The 25,535-nt window shown below is 45.4% G+C and overlaps 1 protein-coding gene across 2 annotated transcripts in view; it reads left to right on the forward strand.

Moving 5' to 3' along the window:
* Positions 1 to 25,535, forward strand: part of Dpy19l3 (dpy-19 like C-mannosyltransferase 3) — a 72,035-nt gene that overhangs the window by 13,630 nt on the left and 32,870 nt on the right. For both annotated transcript variants that reach the window (XM_028877759.2, XM_028877760.2), the window contains 5 exons: positions 14,077 to 14,167; positions 16,684 to 16,805; positions 18,188 to 18,333; positions 21,495 to 21,618; positions 22,910 to 23,044. In XM_028877759.2, the coding sequence (XP_028733592.1) occupies positions 14,077 to 14,167; positions 16,684 to 16,805; positions 18,188 to 18,333; positions 21,495 to 21,618; positions 22,910 to 23,044 (618 nt within the window). The remainder of the gene's footprint in view (positions 1 to 14,076; positions 14,168 to 16,683; positions 16,806 to 18,187; positions 18,334 to 21,494; positions 21,619 to 22,909; positions 23,045 to 25,535) is intronic.

Genomic DNA, 25,535 nt, shown 5'->3' on the forward strand with positions numbered 1-25,535 from the left:
TAAGGAAAATGAAGAGAGCTGGATTCTCTTTCCCCTCTCTCCCTCCCTCCCATCTAAGGCTGCGCATGCCAAGCATACTCTACCACACTGTGCCCCAGACTTTGTATCTTCTGAGTCTCAAAGTCCTTTTATCCCAATTGCAGGCAAAACCAGTGAGGTCCAGAGGAGTGTAAAAGGTGCTGACCTGACCGAGGGCTCTCCAGCTCCGCCCTCCGGTGAAGTTACAGAGTATAGATAGGCCTGAGGTATTGGCATGTCCACCCATGCCCTGATGGGGGCCCTGGGGACAGGCACAAGGAGCCACAAAGCAGTTTTCCTAGATGTGCCTCTGTGAACAAGAGTGGAGCTAGGCAGTATGAAGGGAGTCCTAACAGGATTTGACTGCTTCTGTAGGACGTGGGATTTAGTAGAACAGAAGCTGCTATTTGGACAACTCTAACATTGCCAATCACTGTTGACTAAACTCGGGGGGGGGGGGGGGGGGGGGGACACTAAAGAAATCATTCTTAAGGTCTCACTATGTTGCCCTGGCTGGCATGGGATCCGCTATGTGGAGTTGGCTGACCTTGAACTCAGATTTCTCCCTGCTTCTGACTCTGCTTGCTGAGGGCTGGGATTTGAGTCATACACCACCAGGGCAGGCTAAGAAGTCACTGTTGAAAAGCAGCCTCTCTCCTAAAGCGACTTTGCTGGTGTGTGTGCCCCTCGCCTCTTTCCACCAGAGCCTTTGCCGAAATAACTGACCAAGGAAGAACTTGTCAGTTATATTCACAATGATTAATTACCCAGAAGGAGCCAGCAGAAGATTGTGAAATGATACAATAAGAGAAAGGAGGAGAAGAAACCAGCAAAACTTTATAGCAAGGGCTTGAAGATAGAGACCGCATAGATCACAAATAGCCAGGCACAGTGGTGAGGCCTGAAACCCCATCACTAAACAGGCTAAGGCAGGAGGATTGAGTTTAAGGCCAGCTTCAACTACACAGTGAGACCGTGTCCCCAAAATAAAGAGTATTTGCCAGTTTGGAAGATAGACTTTTTAAAATTTAATTTATGTTTATGAATATGAGTGCTTGCCTGCAGGTCTGTCTATGTACCAGAAGAGAGCATCAGATCGCCTGGAACTGTCCAGTGGATGTGTACCTCCACCTGGGCACAGATCCTCTGCAAGTGCTCCTACTCACTGTGGTAGTTTGAAAGAAAATGGCTCCCAAAGGCCCATAGGGAATGGCACTGTTAGGAGGTGTGGCCTTGTTAAGTGGGTGTGGCCTTGTTGGAGGAAGTGTGTCACTGTGGGGGCGGGCTTTGAGGTCTTTGCTCAAGCTATACCCAGTGTGGTACAAGTTGCTTCTGCTATCTGTGATTCAAGATGTAGAACTCTCAGCGTCTTCTCCAGTACTGTGTCTGCCTGCATGCTGCCATGTTCCCCGCCATGACGATAATGAACTAAACCTCTGAAACTGTAAGCCAGCCCCAGTTAAATGTTTTCCTTTATAAGAGTTGCCATGGTCATGGTGTCTCTTGTAGAAACCCTACACTGAGCCGTCTCTCTACCCCCAGTCTGTGCTTTTTAAAAAGAGATAGAGGAAGGCCACAAAGGGAAAGGAAACAAGAGTCGACAGAATTTAGAAAAGAAAGTAGGACCAAACAGGGTTCCGCAGCCTGCAGGTTCGTCTGTGGGAAGCACAGAGGAAGAGTTGGACAGGCGTGGAAATGGAAGCAGTGGAGTGAAATTTGTCATGTGTTGTGGGGGAAGAGGCGGCCAGGGAGAACAAAGCAAACACGCAGCACTGGTGTCCCAACAAAGAGGAGGGGAGGGGTAACAGAAACTTGTCACCCGAAAATTCAAGGATAAAGAGAAATTTGGGTATACAAATTGAAAGGACATAGTTGGTCCCAGGGAATGTTAACCCAGCAAAACCATTAGCCTGAAGTAACACTATGAAAACATGATATGGCAGAGCAAACCTGTGATCCCAGCAATTGAGAGGAAGAGGCAAGAAAATCAGAGGTTCAGGGTCATCCTGGGCTACATAATGGGTTTGAAGCCAGCCTGGGATCCATGAGACCGTGTGTGTGTGTGTGTGTGTGTGTGTGTGTGTGTGTGTGTGTGTGTGTGTGTGTGTGTGTGCGCGCGCATACACTAATTCTGAGCCACTGAGATGGCCTCATGTGTAGAAGCACTTTGGACATAAGCCTGATGATCTGAGTTCGATTCCTGGAATCCATGTAAAGAGGGGGAAAGAGCCAATTCTACAAAGTTGCGCACTGAACTCTGTGCATGTGAGGTGTGTACAGAAGAATAAAAAGTGTAGAACAGTATGGCATTGTAAGACTTAGCACTGGGGATACAGCTAAGTGGTAGAGTGATTTCATAGCATACACAGCCCCTCGGTTTCAGAATGAGAAGAGTAGGGAGATGGATTGCAGGACTTAATAAAGGAGCCAGTGGACATTACAGATCACATGACCTGAGAGGAGAGTCGTGGGTTTCCATGATCACATGTGAAACTCAGGGACCATGAATGGAATCGAGTGTGGTGGTACATACCTGTAATGCCAACACTCAAGAGGCTGAGGCAGGAGAATCACAAGTTAGAGCTAATCTAGGCCTACAATAGTGATTTGCATATTAGCCTGTCACAAATTTTTTTAAATTTTGAATGATGCTTATAGAATATTCTAAGTGATTTACATGTTAACTTATTTCATCGTATTAAAGGCATTGTCTTAGTCACTGTTCTCCTCACTGTTCTGTGAGAAGACGCCATAACCAAGGCAACTTTTTAAAGAGAAAACATTTAACTGGGGGATTACTTACAGTTTAGAGGTTTAGTCCATTATCACCATGAGAGAGAGCATGGAAGCGCACATGGCTCTAGAACAGTAGCAGAGAGCCATATCCTGATCTGAAGGCCAAGAAAGAGAGAGCCTGAGCCTGTCATGGGCTTTTGAACCCTAGTGCCCACCCCTAGTGACACACCTTCTCCAATAAGGCCACACTCCAGTGAGTCCACACCTCCTAATCCTTCTAATCCTTTCAAGTAATGCCAGTCCCTGGTGATTAAGCATTCAAATATATGAGCTTATGCTGGCATTCTTTTTTCCCCTCTTTTATTTTATTTTACAATACCATTCAGTTCTACATATCAGCCACGGATTCCCCTGTTCTCCCCCCTCCAACCCCCTTCTCCTTCCCCCCTTCCCACCCCCATTCCCACCTCCTCCAGGGCAAAGCCTCCCCCGAGAACTGAGATCAACCTGGTAGACTCAGTCCAGCCTGGTCCAGTCCCCTCCTCCCAGACTGAGCCAAGCGTCCCTGCATAAGCCCCAGGTTTCAAACAAAAGAATACTCTTAAATTAATCTTTTATAGATCAGCAACTTTAGCATTTCTTCTCTTACATGTTTCTTTTTTTTTTTAAAGATTTATTTATTAATTATGTATACAATGTTCTGTCTGCACATATGCCTATAGGCCAGAAGAGGGCACCAGATCTTATTACAGATGGTTGTGAGCCACTATGTGGTTGCTGGGAATTGAACTCAGGACCTCTGGAAGAGCAGCCAGTGCTCTTAACCTCTGAGCCATCTCTCCAGCCCTATGCTGGCATTCTTATTCAAACCACCACAGGCACTATACCAACTCTTCTTATAGTGGGAAATGATTTTCAAGTTCCTAAAGAAACTGAAAGTGGAAATACTTAACCCAGCCTTTAGACAGAAGTGGGGCACGGCAGTGTACAGCTTTAATCCCAGTACTTGGGAGGCAGAATCCGGCAAATAGAGTCCAGTCTGGTCTATGGAGTGAGTTCCAAGCCAGCCAAAGCTATATAGCTAGACTTCATCTAAAAAGAAAAAAAAAAAAGTGTGTGTGTGTGTGTGTGTGTGTGTGTGTGTGTGTGTGTGTGAAATAGAAGAAAAAAATGTCATAAATGCTATCAATGGAACTTGTATTTATTTACTGTAGGACCAAGGCTACATAACACTACAGCACAAAGTGTATTGGATGTAAGCAGCACAGGCTGACATGTGTAATGAAGTAGTGATTGATTGTGTAACATAATGACTAAGTAATGATATGATAGTAGTAACATGGCACATGAAAAGAAAAATGAGAAAAAGGTACTGGAGACATCTTAGACTTTCTTTTATATAGCTAGAAGCAAAATATATCTATAAATAAGTGTCTGTTCCAGTCTGATAAGCTGGACTGGGAATGGGTCTCAGTAGAGTGCTTCCATAGCATGCAGGAAGCCCTGGCTTATCTCCAGCATCATGTAAACTGTGCACACCTGTGACCTCAGCACTGGGTGCTGGAAGCGAGATGATCAGAAGTTCAAGGACATCTTCAACTACGTAGAGATTTTGAAGTCACCCTGAGATAAATCAATAAATAGATCTGAGTTTTGTAATACATCCCTGTAATCCTACTGCTTAAGAAGTGGAAATAGGAGAATGGAGAGACCTGGGTTCAAGACCAGCCTGGGCTCCATAGTGATTCTGTCTCAAAATACACAGCCCTATAGGTGTGTTTATGAAAGAAAACTACCCAAAAGCTCAGGAGAAGTTTACACAACACACCATCACGGTTACTCACTGCAGAACATCAGTAGACAGTACACAGAGACGTAAACAAGTTGTCCTGTGTTGTAGTTAAGAAAGTCACCCTGTAAACCTCCCCAGTTAAAAGCAGGACACACACACACACACACACACACACACACACACACACACACACGGGGGGGGGGGGGGGAGTAAATCAAAGAAGCATTCCCAAAAGCAGGACATAAGATGCATGAACACAAGTATATCGAATATATCCAATTTTTTTTTTTTTTAATTGAAACAGGGTCTCACTACTCCTGGCTGGCCTGGAATTCATATTGTAGACCAGGCCGGCCTCAAACTCACAGGTGTGCACTACTATATCTGATTTCCACACTTTTATTTTTAAGTTACTCATATAGGTGTGTGAATATGCAGGCACACAGGTGCTATGTCCCCAGAGCCAGAAAAAGGCATTGGATGCCCTGGAACTGTAAAGCCAGGCAATTGTGAGCCTGCTAATGTGGGTGCTGGGAACTGAACCTGGGTCTGCTACCAGAGCAGAAAGTGTTCAGGATGGCTGAGCCATCTCTCTGGCTTCCCAGAGTTTGTTTTGTTTTGTTTTTGACAGAGAACGTAGAAAGACTTTATTCTCTCAGTAAAAACACTCAGGCTCCTGCCTCAGGATAGTGTGACAGTTTCCTCTTTGATACATTCATTCCTTTAAATAAAAACTCAAGCTAGCTAAAAACAAAACCCCTTGCTGCTTGTAATGAGTGTCACCCCCTCCTCACCCTCCTTCCCCTCCTCCATTCTCTCTTCACTTTATTATACCCCTGAGGATTGAAGCCAGGGTCTTCTACATTGCAGACAGGTACCTGAAAGTAGTTCTTAAACAATTCTTGGAGCACAAGGGAAGGAATGTGGAATGTTTAGAAATTAGAAATGAAATCCAGGAAGCAGAGATGTATTTCAAAGCAGTGTGCGGAGTTTTGTTGTTTTAAATAGTATAATATAGAACAGGAAAGAAGTACCCAGAAATGAATGGAATATTCCTTCGTGGAATTGCAGGGTAAACAATTGGGCAAAAGGAGGGATACAGCTAAGTAGTAGGTCACTAAACAGAAAACATTTGGTGAAATGAAAGCTACCGGGGCTGGAGAGATGGCTCAGTGGTTAAGAGCACCGACTGCTCTTCCAGAGGTCCTGAGTTCAATTCCCAGCAACCACATAGTGGCTCACAACCACCTGTAATGAGATCTGGTGCCCTCTTCTGGCCTGCAAGGACACATGCAGACAGAATACTATGTATAGTAAATAAATAAATCTTTTTTAAGAGAGAGAGAGAGAGAGAGAGAGAGAGAGAGAGAGAGAGAGAGAGAGAGAGAGAGAGAGAAGAAAAGAAAAAATAAAATGAAAGCTCTTCGTGTGGTCTTGTCCACCAAAGCACAAAGATGGAAGAAATGAAGTAGAAGTCCAGAAACTAAAAACCAAAAGCAGGTCATGGCGTCACAGGTAGCATGCCCATGCAAATCTGAGGTCTTAGAAAAAAGTGGATTTAATTCTCGGAAGATAGGAATGGCCAAATGTGGCCCTAGAAAACAATTTCTGTAATTTTAATAGAGCATAATTTGCCATTCTTTTCCCTAAAAATAGCAGGCACTAGTGATTTTTTTTTCAAGTGAGAAATGTTCCCTGCACTAGGGATGCAAGTAAGCACTCTGCCCATTAGGTAAATGACCTCCTGAGCTGAACCCCTCCTGAACTGAGCCCCTCCTTCTGAGCTGAGCCCCTCCTTCTGAGCTGTACCCCTCCTTCTGAGCTGAGCCCCTCCTTCTGAGCTGAGCCCCTCCTTCTGAGCTGTGTCCCTCCTTCTGAGCTGAGCCCCTCCTTCTGAGCTGTGTCCCTCCTTCTGAGCTGAGCCCCTCCTTCTGAGCTGAGCCCCTCCTTCTGAGCTGAACCCCTCCTTCTGAGCTGAGCCCCTCCTTCTGAGCTGAACCCCTCCTTCTGAGCTGAGCCCCTCCTTCTGAGCTGAACCCCAGGCCCTCGCTGGTGGAGTCTAGACAGGTGCTTCATTCTTGAGCCGTAGCTGTAGCCACCCAAACTCTTCAAACCGTTCTAGAACAGTCTACAAAGCCGCTACAGAACCAAATACTCCAGTGGTTTCACACCGTTCTAGAACAGTCTACAGAGCCGCTACAGAACCAAATGCTCTGGTAGTTTCAAACCGTTCTAGAACAGTCTACAGAGCCGCTGCAGAACCAAATACTCCAGTGGTTTCAAACCGTTCTAGAACAGTCTACAGAGCCGCTGCAGAACCAAATGCTCCGGTGGTTTCAAACCGTTCTAGAACAGTCTACAAAGCCACTGCAGAACCAAATGCTCCGGTGGTTTCAAACTGTTCTAGAACAGTCTACAAAGCCGCTGCAGAACCAAATGCTCCGGTGGTTTCAAATCGTTCTAGAACAGTCTACAAAGCCATTGCAGTGCCCACAGAGCTGCAGCTGGTTTTCCTTGTGTTTCTTAGCATCTGTGCAGTGCCTGAGAACACAGAACTAGCCAGTGCTGAACTCCTGGAGGAAACATGTTTATGCGCGCGAACACACACACACACGACATATAGATTAAACCTGAAGTCCTGAAGCCCTCCTCCTCATAGAGTATATTCTGTTTTATGAAAGGTAAGTTGAGGTTCAAAAGGATTGAGTGATGTCACTGTTTCTCCATGCTGCAGCTGGAGTGGGAACCCTGTCCAGCTGACATCAGAGCTGAGGTCTTTGCTGCACTGACCCTGTTCTCTTCATCCTCTGTTCGTCTTTGTGTGAGAGCTGAAAAGGGCGACTGACTCCACCTAGGCCCCCGAACGCTGGGCATCTTGACTTTGTGCAGCCCTGTGCTTGTGCACAGATGACTGCATGCATACTGGGCGCACTGCGTTTTGGACACGCGGCCTCTGCAGCTCTGAGATCACAGGGGTGGACTACCAGGCCCCACTCCTAGCTCACATCTTCACAAGGCGGCCTTCTTCAGGCCTCACCCCGCCTGGGACTTGCGGACAAGCCTTCACACCGTACCTGACTGGTTCTCGTGCCCACAGCTGTGCCTTTGGCTTCTCTGCGCCTCGCTCTGCTGACGCAGGCGCTCTGCCGTTGATGTTTTCACCTTTGCTCCCATCTGGGGGACGCGGCCGCTGTGCCCTCTTCCTTTTGAGCTACTATAGTCCCTGTTCTTCTCTCATGGTTCTTTCTGGAACCCTTTCCAACTGGGCTTGAGTACGCAGTCCTTCTCTAAAAAGGTGCTTAGTAAAAGGACCAGTGACCTCCAGGATGCTAAACCCGGTGATAGTCACTCAGCCTTGCTTGGACTTGGACTTCCAGGACATACTTCTTTGGGGTTGGCTCCTGCCTCTGCCGCTGAGCCCGAGGGGCTTCTAATGCTGCTCCTTGGCCTCTGACCTCTCATTGGCTGAAACCCCAGGTATCTTCCTTCCACCCTCATTTCTTAGATCTGCATGCTGGTGGCTCCCAGTGAGGACCTCACTCAGGTATTCCCCTGAAATCCAGACCTGTGTGTGCATCAGCCCCTTAGTTGACCACCTTCTTCTGGTGTCCAGTGGGCATTTCAGATGCAGCAGGCCAAAGCCCTGGCAGCTTGGAGCCGCCTCGGCGTTTTTCACATCTGCGGCTCACAACTTCATGTCTGGCTGGCATAGACCAGAAGGCTTTGAAAGATCTTGTTCGTCCAGATCCCACTTGAAGTCGCTCAGCAAATCTCAGTCCTACACACGTGCGATGTCCAGAAGGAGACTGTGCCTTTTCTCTGCCTGTCACCGCCACAGCCCCTAAGGCAAGCCCAGCTTTGCTGCTTTATTTTTTAAACTGAGTATAAACAGTGGCTTTCGTTGTGAGATGTCAGACATGCCTTCATTGCGCTCGGCTCCATTCACCTGCCAGGACTCTTCATTTGCCCCAGCTCTGTCTTGCTCCCCTTCCCTCCAATCCCCTCCCTCCACTCCACATAGCTACCCTTTCCTGTCCCACATGTGTATGCTGTATGTATAGATCCTGCACGTGAGGGAATGTTTGCACTGTTGATCTTTCTGAGGCTGGCTTATTTCACCCAGTGGTCCAGGTGGACCACTCTGAACTCTGCAGTTTTTTTGTTTTTTGTTTTTTTAAAAAGCCTTTTAAAATATAAACCTCTAGGGGCTGGAGGGGTGCCTCAGTGGTTAAAAGTAGTTATTAGCCGGGCAGTGGTGGTGCACGCCTTTAATCCCAGCACTCGGGAGGCAGAGCCAGGCGGATCTCTGTGAGTTCGAGGCCAGCCTGGGCTACAGAGTGAAAGGAAAGGCGCAAAGCTACGCAGAGAAACCCTGTCTCGAAAAACCAAAAAAAGAAAAAAGAAAAAGTAGTTATTGTAACTCCAGCTCCTTGGGATCTGACACCTTCTTCTGCCTTCTGTGGACACCTGCACAAACGTAGCCTACACTCACATGTAACTATATAAAGTATACGTACTATATAAGGAAGGGGGTGTGTGTGTCCGAGCATGGTGGTGCGTGTCTATAATCCTAGCATGAGGCAGAAGCACAAAGATCAGTCAGTGCCCGCCAGCCTGGCCTGCCTAGTGAGTATAAAAACAAACTCCTAACTCTCTTCTGCACACTTCATTCTTCCTAGCTTTCAAGTACAGGCCCAGAGTGAATCTGTGTCACCTAGGGGAGCAGAAGAGGAGCACCCACTTCCTGTGCCCTCATCTGCACTCGGGCCGCCTTGCCTTCCTGCCTACCTCTGGTTCTTGTGTGTGGTTCTGTGTGATTGGTGGATCCTTCCCTCAGGTATCCACTGGCCCAGTTACCTCCAGATCTCTGCTCAGATACCACCCCACCACATTGTCTTTTTTTTTTTTTTTAGACACAGTTAAACTATATATACCTATATGTAGCCTGGAACTCACTATGCAAACCAGGAACTCATAGAGATCCCCCTGCCTCAGCCAAGTACTGAGATTAAAGGTGTACACCACCACACCCACACCCAGCTACTTAAAAAAAATTTTTTTGTATTTATTTTACTCGTGTAAGTGTTTTACGTGTGTGTGTGTGTGTGTGTGTGTGTGTGTGTGAGTGTGTGAGTGTGTGAGCCACGTGTGTACCTGGTAACAGTGGAAGTCAGAGGGCTGGGTTAGATCCCCTGGACTTAGGAGCTGCCACGAGCATTTCCTTTGTTCTCCATGCACTGCTCCTTCTTGTTGCTCTGGGTCTAGGACTGGATTCTTAGACTTCCCTTGTTCCCACCTACTCCAAGCGTGTTCGGCTCTCCTGCCTTCTTCCTAGTCCGTTTCCATGGGCTTCTGTTTCGCCAGTACGCCTGCTGCAGGATTTGCAAACTTCTTCAAATCAGGGTGTCTCTGGAATAGCCGGGGTTAATCTGCAGCTGCCTTGGCTTCCAGGCAGGCCCAGTGCGGGCTGGTAGAGCTTGCAAGACTTAACCTTCTCACCAACGCTGCTTGTCAGCTGTCACGTGTCACAGCTTTAATCAACTCTGGGGCAGGAATCCTCACATCTAACAGATGGATGTGAATTTAACCAGACAATAAACCATGTACGTGCCGTAAATATGTTTGCCAAGGGCATGGTTCCCAGTGTGGGCTTTCTGCACAGCTGTCTTCCCTTGAACTCCGGTTTCTTGGTGAGATGATTTGTTAGCCTAACTCTGTAACAGCGTTTCAGAGAGCTAATGGGTCGTCGGCATCTCCATTCCCAGCAGCCTAATTATTGGGGGTAGGGAGAGAATAGTCTATCAACGCAAGTTACTGATAAGAGATATTTTAAATGAGCTTGATGTGTTCCCAAACTGGATGTCATTTGTCTCAAAGGGCATGATAACCTTTTGGGCGTGGCCAGCCATTGCTCGCACACCCCTGGGGTACAGACCAGGGACTGTGTTTTCACCTTTTAGTATTTCAATTACTATCCAAGCTACTACTACAGTGCTTTTAGGGATGCAGATCTCTAAAACTACAGTGCACAGGGTCTCCCTAGGGTTGGAGGTCAAGAGCACTGGCTGCTGTCCTAGAGGACCGTAGTTCAGTTTCCAGCACCCGTACTGTCTGCTCATAACTGCCTGGAACTCTAGCATCCAGACGCCTGACACCCTCTGCCGGCTCTGCAGGTTTGTGCTTGTGGGTGCGTGTGCACACACACTCACATGCATGCGCATGCACACACACACACACACACACACACACACACACACACACACGAAAAAGAGTATCCAGTTCATCCATCTGCTTCTTTCTGTCATTATTTTCAGACACGTTTTTATTCTTTCACCAAACACTGCTCTCCCCTCCAGGACCTGTGCAAATTAAAATGGGGAGTATCTGTCCACTTTGCATTCTGCAGAGGGTAACGTCGACAGATGTATATTTTTATTGGTGCAGACCACCAGCCAGAGTATAAATTGCTGTAGAACTGGGAAAGTGTTTGAGTGAAGCAGATGTTCTCTTAGCGTGAAGCAGATGTAAAACTTGTGAGTGTCTGTCTAATAAAGGATAGCATTTGGTTTGAGACAGCTGGTGCCAGGATTACCAATTAATCATGTTTGAATGCGTTTTTCACTAATTAGATCCCCCTTTGGTTTTTACTGTTCTGGGTGTAGTAAAGAGGGGGAAGGGCGTAGAAGAGCTTTCCACTTCTTACACTTTGAATAACCCCCATCTTTATAAGACTTTCTTTTTAATTCTTAGAATCCTATAGGAAATGAAGCCCAAAGATGTGAATGACTGAGCTGGCTCCCCCACCAAAACTGTAGGTTTGAAGTTAGGGTACTCTGTGGAAGGCAGTAGCTGGCACTGGGACACTCAAACGCAGCTGGGAAAAAGAGGAGTGTAATTACACTTCGTGTGGGTTTATTTTCCTTTTATTCTTTTGCATGGACAAAAGCTAGTATTTGCTCAGTTATCATCCATAGGCAGTCTCCACGGTTATCTGAGTGGGAGTTTGAACAGGACAGAAACATGGGGTACCAGTTTGGTTTTATATGCTCAAAAGTGATAGAGCTTGTGTTCCCAAAGATGAAAGGTGGCTAGGTTGGTGTCATTATTGAGAAAGGTCACCTCTTTCAGCTGCACCCCTGTGGAAGCAGAGGAGGCGGGGCTGGCCCCAGAGGCCCTTCCGGGCAGCAAGGGCGCCGAGGCTCATAGTTGTGGTTTTGTTCTGTTTTGCTTTTGCGCTACAGGGATGGAACCCATGTGTAGGCCAGGCTACTCTGCACTCCTGGGCTGCATCTACAGCACTATTTGTTGTTGTTTGTCCTGTTTTTCAAGACAGGGTTTCTCTGTGTAGCCCTGGCTGTCTTGGAACTCACTCTGTATGTAGCCCAGGCTGGCCTTGAACTCGCAGAGATCCACCTGCCTCTGCCTCCCAAGAGCTGGGATTAAAGGCGTGCACCACACCCTACACCTCCAGCCCTTTTAAAACTTTTATTTTGAGATGAAGTCTCACTATGTAGCCCAGGCTGGCCTTCCAACTTGTGATCCTCCTGTCTCCACCTCGGGTACTAGAACTACAGACCCGAGCCAGCCTGCCTACAGACTCCTCTTCCTCATCTTCTCCTTCCTGTCTCCCTTTCTCCTTCCTTCCTTCATAGCCTTCCCCCTCATTCCTGCTCTTCTTCCCCTCCCTTCCTCCCTCCTTTATTCCTCCTCCTCCTCACTCTCCTTCTCTTCTTTAATGCACAACTTCCCCAAGATATGGTTATTTTCTGTGACAGGAAGTTCAGTATATAAAGTTTATCCTCCCGTGTTCCCAGAAGGAGTAAATGCCAGCCAATAGTTTCCGAGAGTTAATAGTTGGATATTTTGACTTAGAAGATTCTTAGAAGATTTCTTTGAAATCATGCATGTGCATGTATGAGTGTGTGTGCATGCTAATATTTCATTAGTGATTGTTCCATAAGCACATGAATGGGTTCTTAGTGTTTATATATTTTTACTCTATTTTTTTAAGTTTTGCATTTCTCTCTCTGTGTGTATGTGTATGTATGTGTCTCTGTGTGTGTCTGTGTAGCACATATTTGCCAAGGCACATGTGTGGAAGTCAGAGGATACGTATTATTTCTACCAAGTGGATCATGAGGATGGAACACAGGTTGTCAGGCTTGGTAGCAAGCACCTTTATCTGCTGAGCCCACTCACTGGCCCGAATTCATAGTATTTTTAAAGGATGGGTAGAAGAAACACATTAATTTACAGGTCTAACAATAAATAGCCCAAGTGGCTCTCCTTTTTTAAAATTCTTATTTTTATTTTTTTGGGGGCTGGAGAGATGGCTCAGAGGTTAAGAGCACTGGCTGTTCTTCCAGAGGTCATGAGTTCAATTCCCAGCAACCACATGGTGGCTCACAACCATCTGTAATGAGATCTGGTGCCCTCTTCTGACCTGCAAGTGTATATGCAGACAGAACACTGTATACATAATAAATAAATCTTAAAAAAAAATTCTTATTTTTATTTTTTTAATTTTCTGTGTATGACTGTGTGCCTGCATGTTTCTAAGTGTGCCATGTGCATGCAGTACCCACAGAGGCCAGAAGAAGGTATCAGATCCCCCTGGAACTGGAGTTACAGATGATTGTGAGCTGCCATGTGGCTGCTGGGAATTGAACCCAGGTCCTCTGCAAGAGCAACCAATACTCTCCACCACTGAGCCATCTCTCCAGCCCATAAGTGGTTCTTTTAATAAATGTTTATTACTCTTTGGAAAAATCATGGCAGGTAGGGATGAGCAAAGATGTGCTGGAGTGAGGATTTGTAGCAAGCAGTGTGAGTGTTTATGACCTCCCCTGGCTACCTGAGGATGTGGTGATGTGCACAATCCCACTTTTTACACAGTGTGAGCTCAGCTCTAGGCCCTGGCTTTTAGAGCACTGAATAAAGGAGTCTGTAATGGAATAGACTGAAGCTTTTCAAATCACTTATACTTTAGAAAAATGCATATGGAATGTCTTCACCACTGAGTCGTCTCTCCAGCACTCTTGAGATTTAATCGTACTTGGGTCTAGTGGTGAGTTTTGAGAGTTTTTTGTTTGTTTTGTTATTATTGTTTTTGTAGTTGTAATGTGTGTGAAACCATGAACTTCAATATACCCACTTAAATGGAACAAGTTCCATGAGGTTTTAAAAATGGTTTCTTACAAAATCACACTTACAAAAGTAGAGAGAATAATGGGCACCCCTGGGCATCCAGCCCATCGTCCAGCGTCAGCACCCTCAGCCTTCATTTGGTTGTTTTGAGGCAGGATCTCTCCGTATAGTCTGACCAGACATGATCCCCCTGTCTCAGCCTCCTGCTGCTGGGATTGCAGGCACTTGCGTCCATGCCTCCCTGTGTCAAGACTTCGGTGTTTGCAGGGTTATCTTTTCTTTCCTAAATTCTGTAGTTCTGCGTCTTGTTTCTATAGCAACGGTGGGTGTTTCAACAAAACTAGGTCAAGTAAACCCAGTAGTTCATTCTCACTTTGTTTCAGGAAGTAGAGCGAGAAATCTCATTCAGGACGGAATGTGGACTGTACTATTCATACTACAAGCAGATGCTGCAGGCGCCGACCCTCCTGCAAGGTAATTATAACTGCTACAGTCTGGGCGCTGTTGCCTGCTCTGCGCTGATGCGTTGGGTGTGTGCGTGTGCGTGTGCGTGTGCATGTGCGTGTGCGTGTGTGTGTGTGTGTGTGTGTGTGTGTGTGTGTGACAGAAACAGACAGACACCAATGCCTGCATTTGTTTTTTGTTTTGTTTTGTTTTGTTTTTTGAAGCTGTCCTCACTCTTTAGACCAGGCTGGCCTCAAACTCAGAAATCCACCTGATTCTGCCTCCTCCGGTGCTGGGATAAAGGTGTGTGCCAACACACCTGGCTCATAATTCCAAATGTATGAATGTTTTGTGTACCATGTGTGTTCCTGGTGCCTGTGGAGGTCAGAAGAGAGTGCCAGGCTCCCAGGACTGGAGTTAGAGACAGTTGTGAGCTGCCGTGTGAGTTCTAGAAATCAAACTGGGGTCCTCTAGAAGACACCAGGGCTCTTAACTGCTGAGCCATCTCTCCAGCTCCTATAGCTCCTGGTTTTATTTTATCAGACTGTAATCCCATTCATGGTACCTCTGGAGCCAACCTGTCTTCTCAGCTTTCAAGGAGGGAAACAGAGGCAAAGGAGGCTGGTGATGTCTCGAGAGACACTGAGCAATGAAATTCCCACAGCTTCCAACCCCTTCCACATAGTCGCCGTGGGGCACGAGATGCAGTGAGCATGCTCTTCCAGTAGCCCGAATCTGTGTCTTGGATGTGCTGGCCCTCTCTTCTTGAGAGTTTAGCTTAACAGCTCTAATCTCCAACTCTGCCTTCATCATACTGGCTAATTCTGAAACTATTTTCAGCATCAAAGCCTTACATCCTGATTTGGCAAGAGTCAGGGTCCCTCAAAATTTAAGTAACCTCTCAGGATGCTGAGGGCAAGTTTGGCATCGTGGTGCTGGGTCTTTGTCCCCCTACTGCTGACTTAAGCCCGGGTCAGGGGTCTCCAAACCAGCAGCTCCTCACAATAACCTGTGACAGCAGCATCTTCGTAGGAGTGCCTGTTTCCTCGTGTGCGATAGCGCTCCCTCTCCCGGGAGCCGTCGGTGGGCGTGACGTCGGGGATCTGTGTTGCTGCAAATCCCAGTCTGTGTGCTCCTGCTACACGGCAAAAACAACGAACGCTGTTGGCGGGCTGACACCGGATGAGCAATCCTGTGATGAGCACTTTTGAGGAAGAAATTAGCTTTTAATATTCTTTGTCAAATGTCATATGTGTAGATAATGCATTTTGGTCATTTTTATCTCCCTCGTTATCCACTCTCATCCCCCTGCCTCCGCTAAACCTTGTTTTCTTCCCAACTAGTTTCCTTTATGTGCTTTCACGTCTTTTTAGGTTTGCTTTGCTGCCTGCATAATCATTTGTGGGTGGTGTTTACTGGAGCACGGGCAACTTCACAGGGTTCTACCATTGACGGAAATCAATCCGCCTGCCCCAGCAAACATTAGCTTCTCAGGGCGTGTGCGTGGCATGGGTGGGAGGAGCTCTGGTTTTTAATGGCCGGTTCTCATTGTCTGAAAAGCCTCCACACTGGTTTCCACACTGGCTGCCCCAGTTGACACGCCCACCAGCTGTGGAGGAGGGTTCCTCTTCTCCACAAGTCCTCTCCAGAATTTCCTGTCTTTTGTTTTCTTGACGATGGCCAGTCTGACTTTCATGAAGTGGAATCTCCAAGTCATTTTAATATGCATTTCCCTAATGGTTAAGGATGCTGAGCATTTTTTAAAAGATTTGTCAACTATTTGTGTTCTTCCTTTTGAAAATTTTGTTTGACAGTTTATAAACCCATTTATTGGTTAGCAGTTTTGTTTTTATGGTGTTCAATTTCTGTAGTTCTTTATATATTCTAGCTATTCATCATCTGTCTGAGGTGCAGCTGGTGAAGTTTTTTCCCCATTCTGTAGTCTTTCGTGTCTGCTCTGTGATGTGCTTCCTTTGCTGTGCACAAACTTTTTAAACTCATGCCATCACATTTGTGAGTTTGGGGGCCATACTGTCGGGGTTCTGCTCAGAAATTCTTACGTGTACCTATATTGTGACATGGTTTCCTCTAGCAGGTGTCATTTCAGGTTTGAGCTGTTTTTTTATTTTGTTTTTGTTTTTTGAGACAGGTTTCTCCGTATACTCCTGGCTGTCGGGGAATTCACTGTGTAGACTCAGAGATCCGCCTGCCTCTGCCTCCCGAGTACTGGGATTAAAGGCGTGTGCCACCACCGCCGGCCACCTTTTTTTTTTCTCACACGTGTTTCTGATGTTTTTGTCAGATGTTAGGTTGCCATATTACATGGGTTTATTGTGGGTCCTTTGTTCTTTCCCGTTGTTCTGCTTGTCCGTTTTTTGTCTCCCTGTCGTGCTGTCTGTCACTATGGCTCTGCAGTTTACTCTGAGGTCACTTGTTTTACCACATTCTCAGTGTAATACTGAAGAGTCAAGGCTTCGTGGTGAATGAAGGAGAAGTATGGTGGTCATTTTTTCTCTGATTTTTTTTTTTTTCCCAAATATCCTTAGGTTTTCGTGGCCTCATCTATGACAATAAAACGGAATCCATGAGGACAATTAACCTCCTCCAACGAATGAATATTTACCAAGAAGTTTTCCTCAGTGTTGTGTATAGAGTCCTCCCTATACAGGTACGGAGCGAGCGTTCTCTTCATTGTGTTCTTGGTGTCTGGTGAAGGTCCTCACCTCCGCTGGTCAGAGTGGAAGTCTCACTCAGCTTCTGATTTCAGCTGGTTTTGCTTTGTTTTTTTAATCCTGTAAAATACTGTTATTTTTACAAGTAGATGCTTCCTGGCTTATCTCATAATATGCATGCAGTCTAGAAGCTTCAGAAATAGTTTCATTTGAAAATGTATAACCATTCCTGACTAACCTGTTTCTCTATGACTTAACTTTTTTGGGGAGAGGGGTTTCTCTGTGTAGTCCTGGCTGTCCTGGATCTCTCTCTGTAGACCAGGCTGGCCTCGAACTCACAGAGATCCACCTGCCTCTGCCTCCCAAGTGCTGTGATTAAAAGCATGCGCCACCACCACCCTGCTCTGTGACTTATCTTTATGATTTAAAAAAACACATGAAATTATCAGATCACAATGGCCACTTCCCCGTGAATGAGGCAGAGTGAGACAGAGTTTGGTGTTGGTTTGTCTGGAAGCCTCCCTTGCATCTTCTCTTGATAGTTTGAAGAAAGACAGCCTCTTGGCTCGTGGCAGGTGGTGGTGACCCTGCTGCAGGCTCTGCTGCGAGCTTTTCAGCGTTACCTTTCTGTGGACATATGTCTTCGAGGATTTCTTTTGTTTTGGATTTGTGGGCTCTGTGTGTCTGGGTAGAGGTTTGTACATGTGAGTACAGGTACATACAGAGACCAGAGGCTTTAGAATCTCCAGGGACTGGAGCTACAGGCAGCTGTGAGCTGCCCAATGTGGGTGCTGGGAACTGAACTTGGGTCCTCTACAAGAGGTATGCACTCTTCATCACTGGGCCAGCTCCACCGGCCCCTCTCTGGACATATTTTTAAATGCCAGTAAGGAAGCTTAGGACTTCTATGGTAAACGTTCATAGTTTGGGGAATGAACCAAGGGCTGGCACACCCCAGTGTGGTATTTAAGGGATCATGGCCCTCATAGGCTCATTTATTTGAGTGCTTGGTCCCCCACTTGGTGGAACTGTTTGGGAAGGATTAGGAGGTGTGGCCTTGTTGGAGTGGGTGTGTGTTGGATGGGGAGGGGTTCAAAGCCGACACCTTTCCCAGTTAGCTCTCTCTTTACCTCCTTCCTGTGGATCAAGATGTAAGCTCTCAGGTACTGCTCCAGTCTGCCTGTCTGCCACCATGCTCCCACCATGGTGGTCATGGACTCGCCCTCCGAAACTGCCCCCAATAAACTCTTCTGTATGTTGCCATGGTCACCATGTCTCTTCTCAGCAAGAGAACAGTAACTGAGACACTAGGCAAATGAGCTACCACTGAGTTGCATCCCAGGCCCTGATGAACAGTTCTTATTGTTACCTTTTACAGAAATATCTAGAACCTGTTTATTTTTATATCTACACTCTTTTCGGGCTCCAAGCAGTCTACGTCACAGCCCTTTATATAACCAGCTGGCTCCTCAGTGGCACCTGGCTGTCGGGACTGTTGGCAGCTCTCTGGTACATCACCAACAGGTGAGTCAGGTCAGCTTGCTCTTCTTCTGTTCCCGGTTTTGAGTGAGAATGAAGGAGGACTATAAATAGTGTGGTTGGTGAGCCGAAGCATGGTATGCTGTACTTCTTGGGTTGAGAGTGGTTTCTTGTTTAGCCCCCTTCAGAAGTTTTCCCTCTGAGAAGTACCACATCACAGCCTCATCTGTTACAATCCCACTGTTGTTTCCTGCTTGCTCTGTGGTCAGTATTTCTTTAGGAACACACCTCATCTCTAAACAGTTAGGTGATGGCAGAGGTGTGTGAATGTTTGTGTGTGAGAGAGAGTATATGAGTGTTGTGTGAGAGGAGTGTGGGTATATGTGTGAGTGTGTGTGTGAGTGAATGTGTGTGTGAGTGAATGTGTGTATGTGAGTATGTGTGAGAGTGTATGTGTGAGAGTATGTATAGGTGAGTGTGTATATGTGTGAATGTGTATGAGTGAGTGAGTGTTTGTGTATATGAGAGTGTGTGTGTGTGTGTGTGTGTTTTGTGTGTGTGTGTGTGTGTGTAAAACCCATGGCATTGTGCCCTGCAGGCATTCTACTATTAAACTCACTTTGTAATTTTCAGATTTTGTGACAGGGTCTCCCTATGTTGCCAGGCTGTCTTTGAACTCACTCCATAGCTCAGGCAGGGTTTGAATTCAGATCTCCTGCCTCTGCTTTCCTAGCTGCTGCAATCAGAGGCTTCCTAATCACACCCAGTTTCCCTGTCCATCATAATAGGATTTGCAGCAAAATACTCAGTGCTGTGTGCATGCAATTCTTTTGTTATTATTATTGATATTAATATTTTCATATTAATTTGTAAACGTGGGAGCCTTGTGAAATATCAGTTTAAAAACCTATTCAAGATTATTGGCTGGGCATGGTAGCTTATGCCTTGTAATCCAGCACTCAGGAGGCTGAGGCAGGGGGATCACCACAAGTATGAGAGCAGCCTGAACTATATAGCAAGTAACCAGCCCATCTGGGCTACAGAATGAGACCCTGGTCTTGAAAAAAGACTTACTGGATTGTTGCCCAGCTTACAGTAGCAGCAGCAATAGTTAGTAAGGCCCCTAAACTTTTAAAATGAAAATACAGATTTTTCACATTTTATGTATTTAAGTGTTTGCATGCACATCTGTGTGTGCACCATGCTTGTTCCTGTTACCTGTGAAGGCCAGAAGAGGGCATCAGATCCTCGGAAACTAGAGTCAGAGAAAGTTGTGAGCTGCCATGTGGGTGCTGTGACCTAAAGCTGGGTTCTCTGCAAGAGCAGTCCGTGCTCTTAACCTTTGAACCATCTCTCCAGCCTTCCCAAAATTAATTTTTATTACAAGTCTAGTGAATGCTTATAATGTACTCAGCGCTTTACAAAATCTATTCTTTTAACAACCAACCGTATTAGGGACTGGGTTTGGTAGTATATCAGATATAGAGGCAGGCAGATCTTTGTGAGTTCAAGGCTAGCCTGGTCTATATAGTGAGTTCCAGGGCAGCCAAGGCTACACAGAGAAACCCTGTCTCAAACAAAACAACAGCAACCCCACTTGGTGCGTTCTGTGACCTCCATTTTAGAGGTATGGACCTTGAGACTCAGAAGTGGGTCATCTGTGCTCACACACACTGAAGGGCACTGCCATTCTTTGTATTCATCATCAATTGTCTGTGCATGTGTGTGTCTCGGTACTGATTACACAAGTGTGTGCATATGTGTGTGTCAGTACTGATTACACAAGTGTGTGCATGAGTGTGTGTCTCAGTACTGATTACACAAGTGTGTGTTGGTACTGATTACACAAGTGTGTGCATGAGTGTGTGTGTCTCGGTACTGATTACACAGTGCATGTGTGTGTGTGTGTGTGTCAGTACTGATCACATCAGTGTGTACATGAGTGTGTGTCTCAGTACTGATTACACAAGTGTGTGTTGGTACTGATTACACAAGTGTGTGCATGAGTGTGTGTCTCGGTACTGATTACACAAGTGTGTGCATGTATGTGTGTCAGTACTGATTACACAAGTGTGTGCATGAGTGTGTGTCTCAGTACTGATTACACAAGTATGTGTGTCGGTACTGATTACACAAGTGTGTGCATGTGTGTCTCAGTACTGATTACACAAGTGTGTGTCTCAGTACTGATTACACAAGTGTGTGCATGAGTGTGTGTGTCTCAGTACTGATTACACAAGTGTGTGCATGAGTATGTGTGTCGGTACTGATTACACAAGTCTGTGCATGTGTGTGTCTCAGTAGTGATTACACAAGTCTGTGCATGTGTGTGTCAGTACTGATTACACAAGTCTGTGCATGAGTGTGTGTCTCAGTACTGATTACACAAGTGTGTGTCTCGGTACTGATTACACAGTGCATGTGTGTGTGTGTGTGTGTCAGTACTGATCACATCAGTGTGTACATGAGTGTGTGTGTCTCAGTACTGATAATACAAGTGTGTGTTGGTACTGATTACACAGGTCTGTGCATATGTGTGTGTCAATACTGATTACACAAGTCTGTGTGTGTGTGTGTGTGTGTGTGTGTGTGTGTGTGTGTCGGTACTGATTACAGAAGTCTGTGCATGAGTGTGTCTGGCACTGATTACACAGAGGTGAAGCTCACCTCTTCTTGTCCTGGAGGGTGGCATTCTGTTGGGTAAGCCATTTGAAAGGTTACTGCCATCAGCACGTTTCAGCGTCAGATACAAAGCTCTAAGGAAAATAGGGTCTTGCGGTCCGGAGAGATGGCTTGGCGCTGGCTGCTCTGGCAGAGGGAGGGCCCAGGTTTGGTTCTCAGCACCCACATGGTGCTCACTACCACCTGTAGCTCCAGTTCTAGGGGATCTGATGCCTTCTTCTGGCCACTGCTGGCAAAACACCCAGATACATAAAATAAAAACCTTTAAAAGCAAAAGCAAAGAAAAGAAAATGTTGCCTTCAGCATCTAGAGAAAAGCATGAGGGGCGTTTGGGCGTGGGCCCGCGGTGTCCTCCGTACCCTCGCTGGCATGGGCTTGAGCTCCGATCCCAGCACTTAGCTAGCGAGGAATCCCAGGGATGTCACATCCTGGGGTGACAGTGACGAAGCGGGTGATGACAGTGTCCATTGAGAGGACTCATCACAAGAACTGTCAGTCTGGCTGTCTGTGTTCTCTCCCTACAGAACAGATACCACCAGAGTTGAGTTTACCATCCCGCTGAGGGAGAACTGGGCGCTGCCTTTCTTTGCAATTCAGATTGCGGCAGTCACCTACTTTCTGAGACCAAACCTACAGCCTCTGTCTGAAGTAAGTTTCAAGAACACTGTGTGTGTGTGTGTGTGTGTGTGTGTGTGTGTGTGTGTGTGTGTGTGTGAACGAATGTGTCTGATATGTGTGTATGTGTGTGAGTGTATCTGTGGATGTGTGTGTGAATGAATGTATGTCTATGTGTGTGTGAGTGTATGTGTGTGTGAATTTGTGTGAGTGTGAATGTATGTGTGTATGAAAGTGAGTGTGTATGTATGTGTGTGAGTATATGTGAATGAATGTGTCTGAGTGTGTGTGTGTGAATAAATGTATGTGTGTATGAGTGTGTGTGAGTGTGTTTATGTATGAGTGTATGTGAATGAATGTCTGAGTGTGTGTGTGAATGAATGTATGTGAGAGTGTGTGTGTGTGAACTAATGTATGTGAGAGTGTGTGTGTATGTGTGTGTGTGTGTGTGTCTGTCTGTCTATGTGTCTCTGGGTTTGTGGGATGCCACAGCACTCATGTGGAGATCAGAAGAAAACTCAGGGGAATCATTTCTCCTCCCACCATGGTGTAAGATCCCCGGATTAAACTGGAGTCCAATGTCTCTACCCATCTAGGTATTTTGCCAGCCCGAAGTTCTAGAGTACTTTTTAATCCCCTGGTTTTGTCTGAGAAGCAGGATGCTGCAGTTCTCAGGGGTAGCTCTCCTTCTGTGACCAAATTAATGATTTCTAAATTATGTGTGCAGGCATGTATTTGGTGGGGGTACAGGCACTTGGGTTCTGGTGCCTTGGAGGCCACAGAAGGGCATCGATCTCCTCAAGCTGGAGTTACTGACAGGTGTGCGCAGCCCCAGTGGGTGTTGGAAAACAAGCTCAGGTCCTCTGCAGGGGCAGCAAGCTCTCTCCACTGCTGAGCCATCTCTTCCCTTCCAAGTTCAGCTCTCTTCCTCTGAGCATTTTCCTCCTCTGCAAAGAAAATGTTTTCAAGTTTAAAATGTCCCCTTTACAGTCTACCCTCAAGTAGTTGCAGGAAGCCCACACACAGTTCTGTGAAACTGTCAGAATTTCTGAGCCATTGCTCTCGAGATGTGCTTTGGTATATTACGGCCTCTAGATCAGCGTGGAATGCACATACCATATGTGAATATTTATATGAGAATGTCACTTCGGGGTATTTAGAGCTTAAATAACAAATGCAAGGGTTTTCAAAGCAGCAGTGTGTGCTTTCTCTACTTTTATTTGGTTTATAGGGATATAGGCTACTCCTAAGAAAACTTAACTGCGAGATTTTTTTATGACTAGAGACGTGTAAATTATCCAAAGCTTTCTCCTTTTTTCCACAGAAGCTGACACTTCTTGCCATTTTCATATCAACTTTTCTCTTTAGCCTGACATGGCAATTTAATCAGTTCATGATGCTGCTGCAGGCGCTGGTGCTGTTCATCCTGGACTCCTTAGACATGCTACCGGCCGTGAAGGTGAGCACTGCCTGCCTCCATCTTCTCGATGGGCACTGATGAGATGGAAACTGGTGCAGACTTGTGACAGAGCTCTTCTGTAGATCTGAGTAATTATTCTGCGGTCACCTGAAGCTGAGTACTGTGTGCAGCCTAGTTTGACAGTCGTAACATTTTTTGGTGTGTGTGAGATTTATTTACTTTTTTTGTTTTATGTGTATCAATGTTTTCCTTCACGTATGTATGTGGACCACATGTGTGCATGCAGTACCCACAGAGGCCAGAAGAGGTCATTGGGTACACCTGGAACTGGAGTTATAGATGTTGTTAGCCATCCTGTAGGTGCTGGGAATTGAACTTGGATCCTCTGTAAGGGTAGTTAGTGCTCTTAACCACTGAGACATTTTTCTAGCCCCTCAACATTTTTTCAAGTTAAATAGTGCCTCTAGACACTAGAGGGATAGCTCACTAGTTTTGAGCACCTACTGCTCTTGCAGAGGATCGGGGTTCAATTCCCCACAATCACATAGCAGCTCAATTGGAGTTACATTCCTTTAAATCCAACTCCAGGAGATCCGATGCCCTCTTCTGGCCTCTATGGGTACTGCATGCATGTGGTGCACATAAACTCATGCAGGCAAATATAAATAAATAAATCATTTGAAAGTATGTCTATCAAGGCACAGGTATCTCAGTCAGTTGCCATTTATAAACATGGCTTACAATTTAAAATACAGTGTAGCTCTTAAAATTTCTTAATATAGATTACCAATTTTTTAATATAAAACTCAATTGGACATATAATCCTTTTGGAGGTGTTTTGTTTTCATTTTTTAAAAAATACTTACTTTTACTTTACATATATGAGTGTTTTGCTTGCATGTATATGTGTACCTCATGCATGCCTGGTGGGCTCCAGATCCCTATAATTGAAGCTATGGATGGTTATGTGCTGACAAATGAGTGCTGAGGACCAAACCTGACTCCTCTGCAAGAGCAGCAAGTGATCTTAACTGCCGAGCCATCTGGAGACAAGGTCTTACTCTGTAACCCGGGCTGGTCTGGAGCCTCCAGCAGTCCTCTGGCCTCTGCCTTCTAAGTGCTGGGGTTACAGATATGAGCCACCATTCCAGACTGAGCAGTTACTTTATTCCATAATATTTTATAAAATTTTCATAGTCACATTCTCCCAGTACATAGAATGTGTGCTCTTGCTGACTGGTCAAACACTACATATAAAATAAACAAAGCTATCTCTGCCTGCTAGTGTGTGTGCTGTCCTTTAACCATGATTTGACGTGGTCATAACTGATTGACTGTACTTCCCTCAGAAGTACATACCTGTTCATAGATACATACTTAGAGATATACATGACCGTTCACAGATACATACTTAGAGATATACATGCCCATTCACAGATACATACATAGAGATATACATACCCATTCACAGATACATACTTAGAGATATACATACCCATTCACAGATACATACTTAGAGATATACATGCCCATTCACAGATACATACATAGAGATATACATGCCCGTTCACAGATACATACTTAGAGATATACATGCCCATTCACAGATACATACATAGAGATATACATGCCCGTTCACAGATACATACTTAGAGATATACATGCCCATTCACAGATACATACATAGAGATATACATGCCCGTTCACAGATACATACTTAGAGATATACATGCCCATTCACAGATACATACATAGAGATATACATGCCCGTTCACAGATACATACTTAGAGATATACATGCCCATTCACAGATACATACTTAGAGATATACATGCCCATTCACAGATACATATGTAGAGATATACATGCCCGTTCACAGATACATACATAGAGATATACATGCCCGTTCACAGATACATACTTAGAGATATACATGCCCATTCACAGATACATACGTAGAGATATACATGCCCGTTCACAGATACATACTTAGAGATATACATACCCATTCACAGATACATACTTAGAGATATACATGCCCGTTCACAGATACATACTTAGAGATATACATACCCGTTCACAGATACATACTTAGAGATATACATGCCCGTTCATAGATACATACTTAAAGATATACATGCCCGTTCATAGATACATACTTTATAGATAGACATACCCGTTCATAGATACATACTTTATAGATATACATGCCCGTTCATAGATACATACTTTATAGATATACATACCCATTCATATATACATACTTAGAGATATACATACCCATTCACAGATACATACTTAGAGATATACATACCCGTTCATAGATACATACTTTATAGATATACATGCCCGTTCATAGATACATACTTTATAGATATACATACCCATTCATATATACATACTTAGAGATATACATACCCGTTCACAGATACATACTTAGAGATATACATGCCCGTTCACAGATACATACTTAGAGATATACATGCCCGTTCATAGATACATACTTTATAGATAGACATACCCGTTCATA

The sequence above is a fragment of the Peromyscus leucopus genome, chromosome 1 (assembly GCF_004664715.2).
Source record: "Peromyscus leucopus breed LL Stock chromosome 1, UCI_PerLeu_2.1, whole genome shotgun sequence".
Classification (NCBI taxonomy): Eukaryota; Metazoa; Chordata; class Mammalia; order Rodentia; family Cricetidae; genus Peromyscus; species Peromyscus leucopus.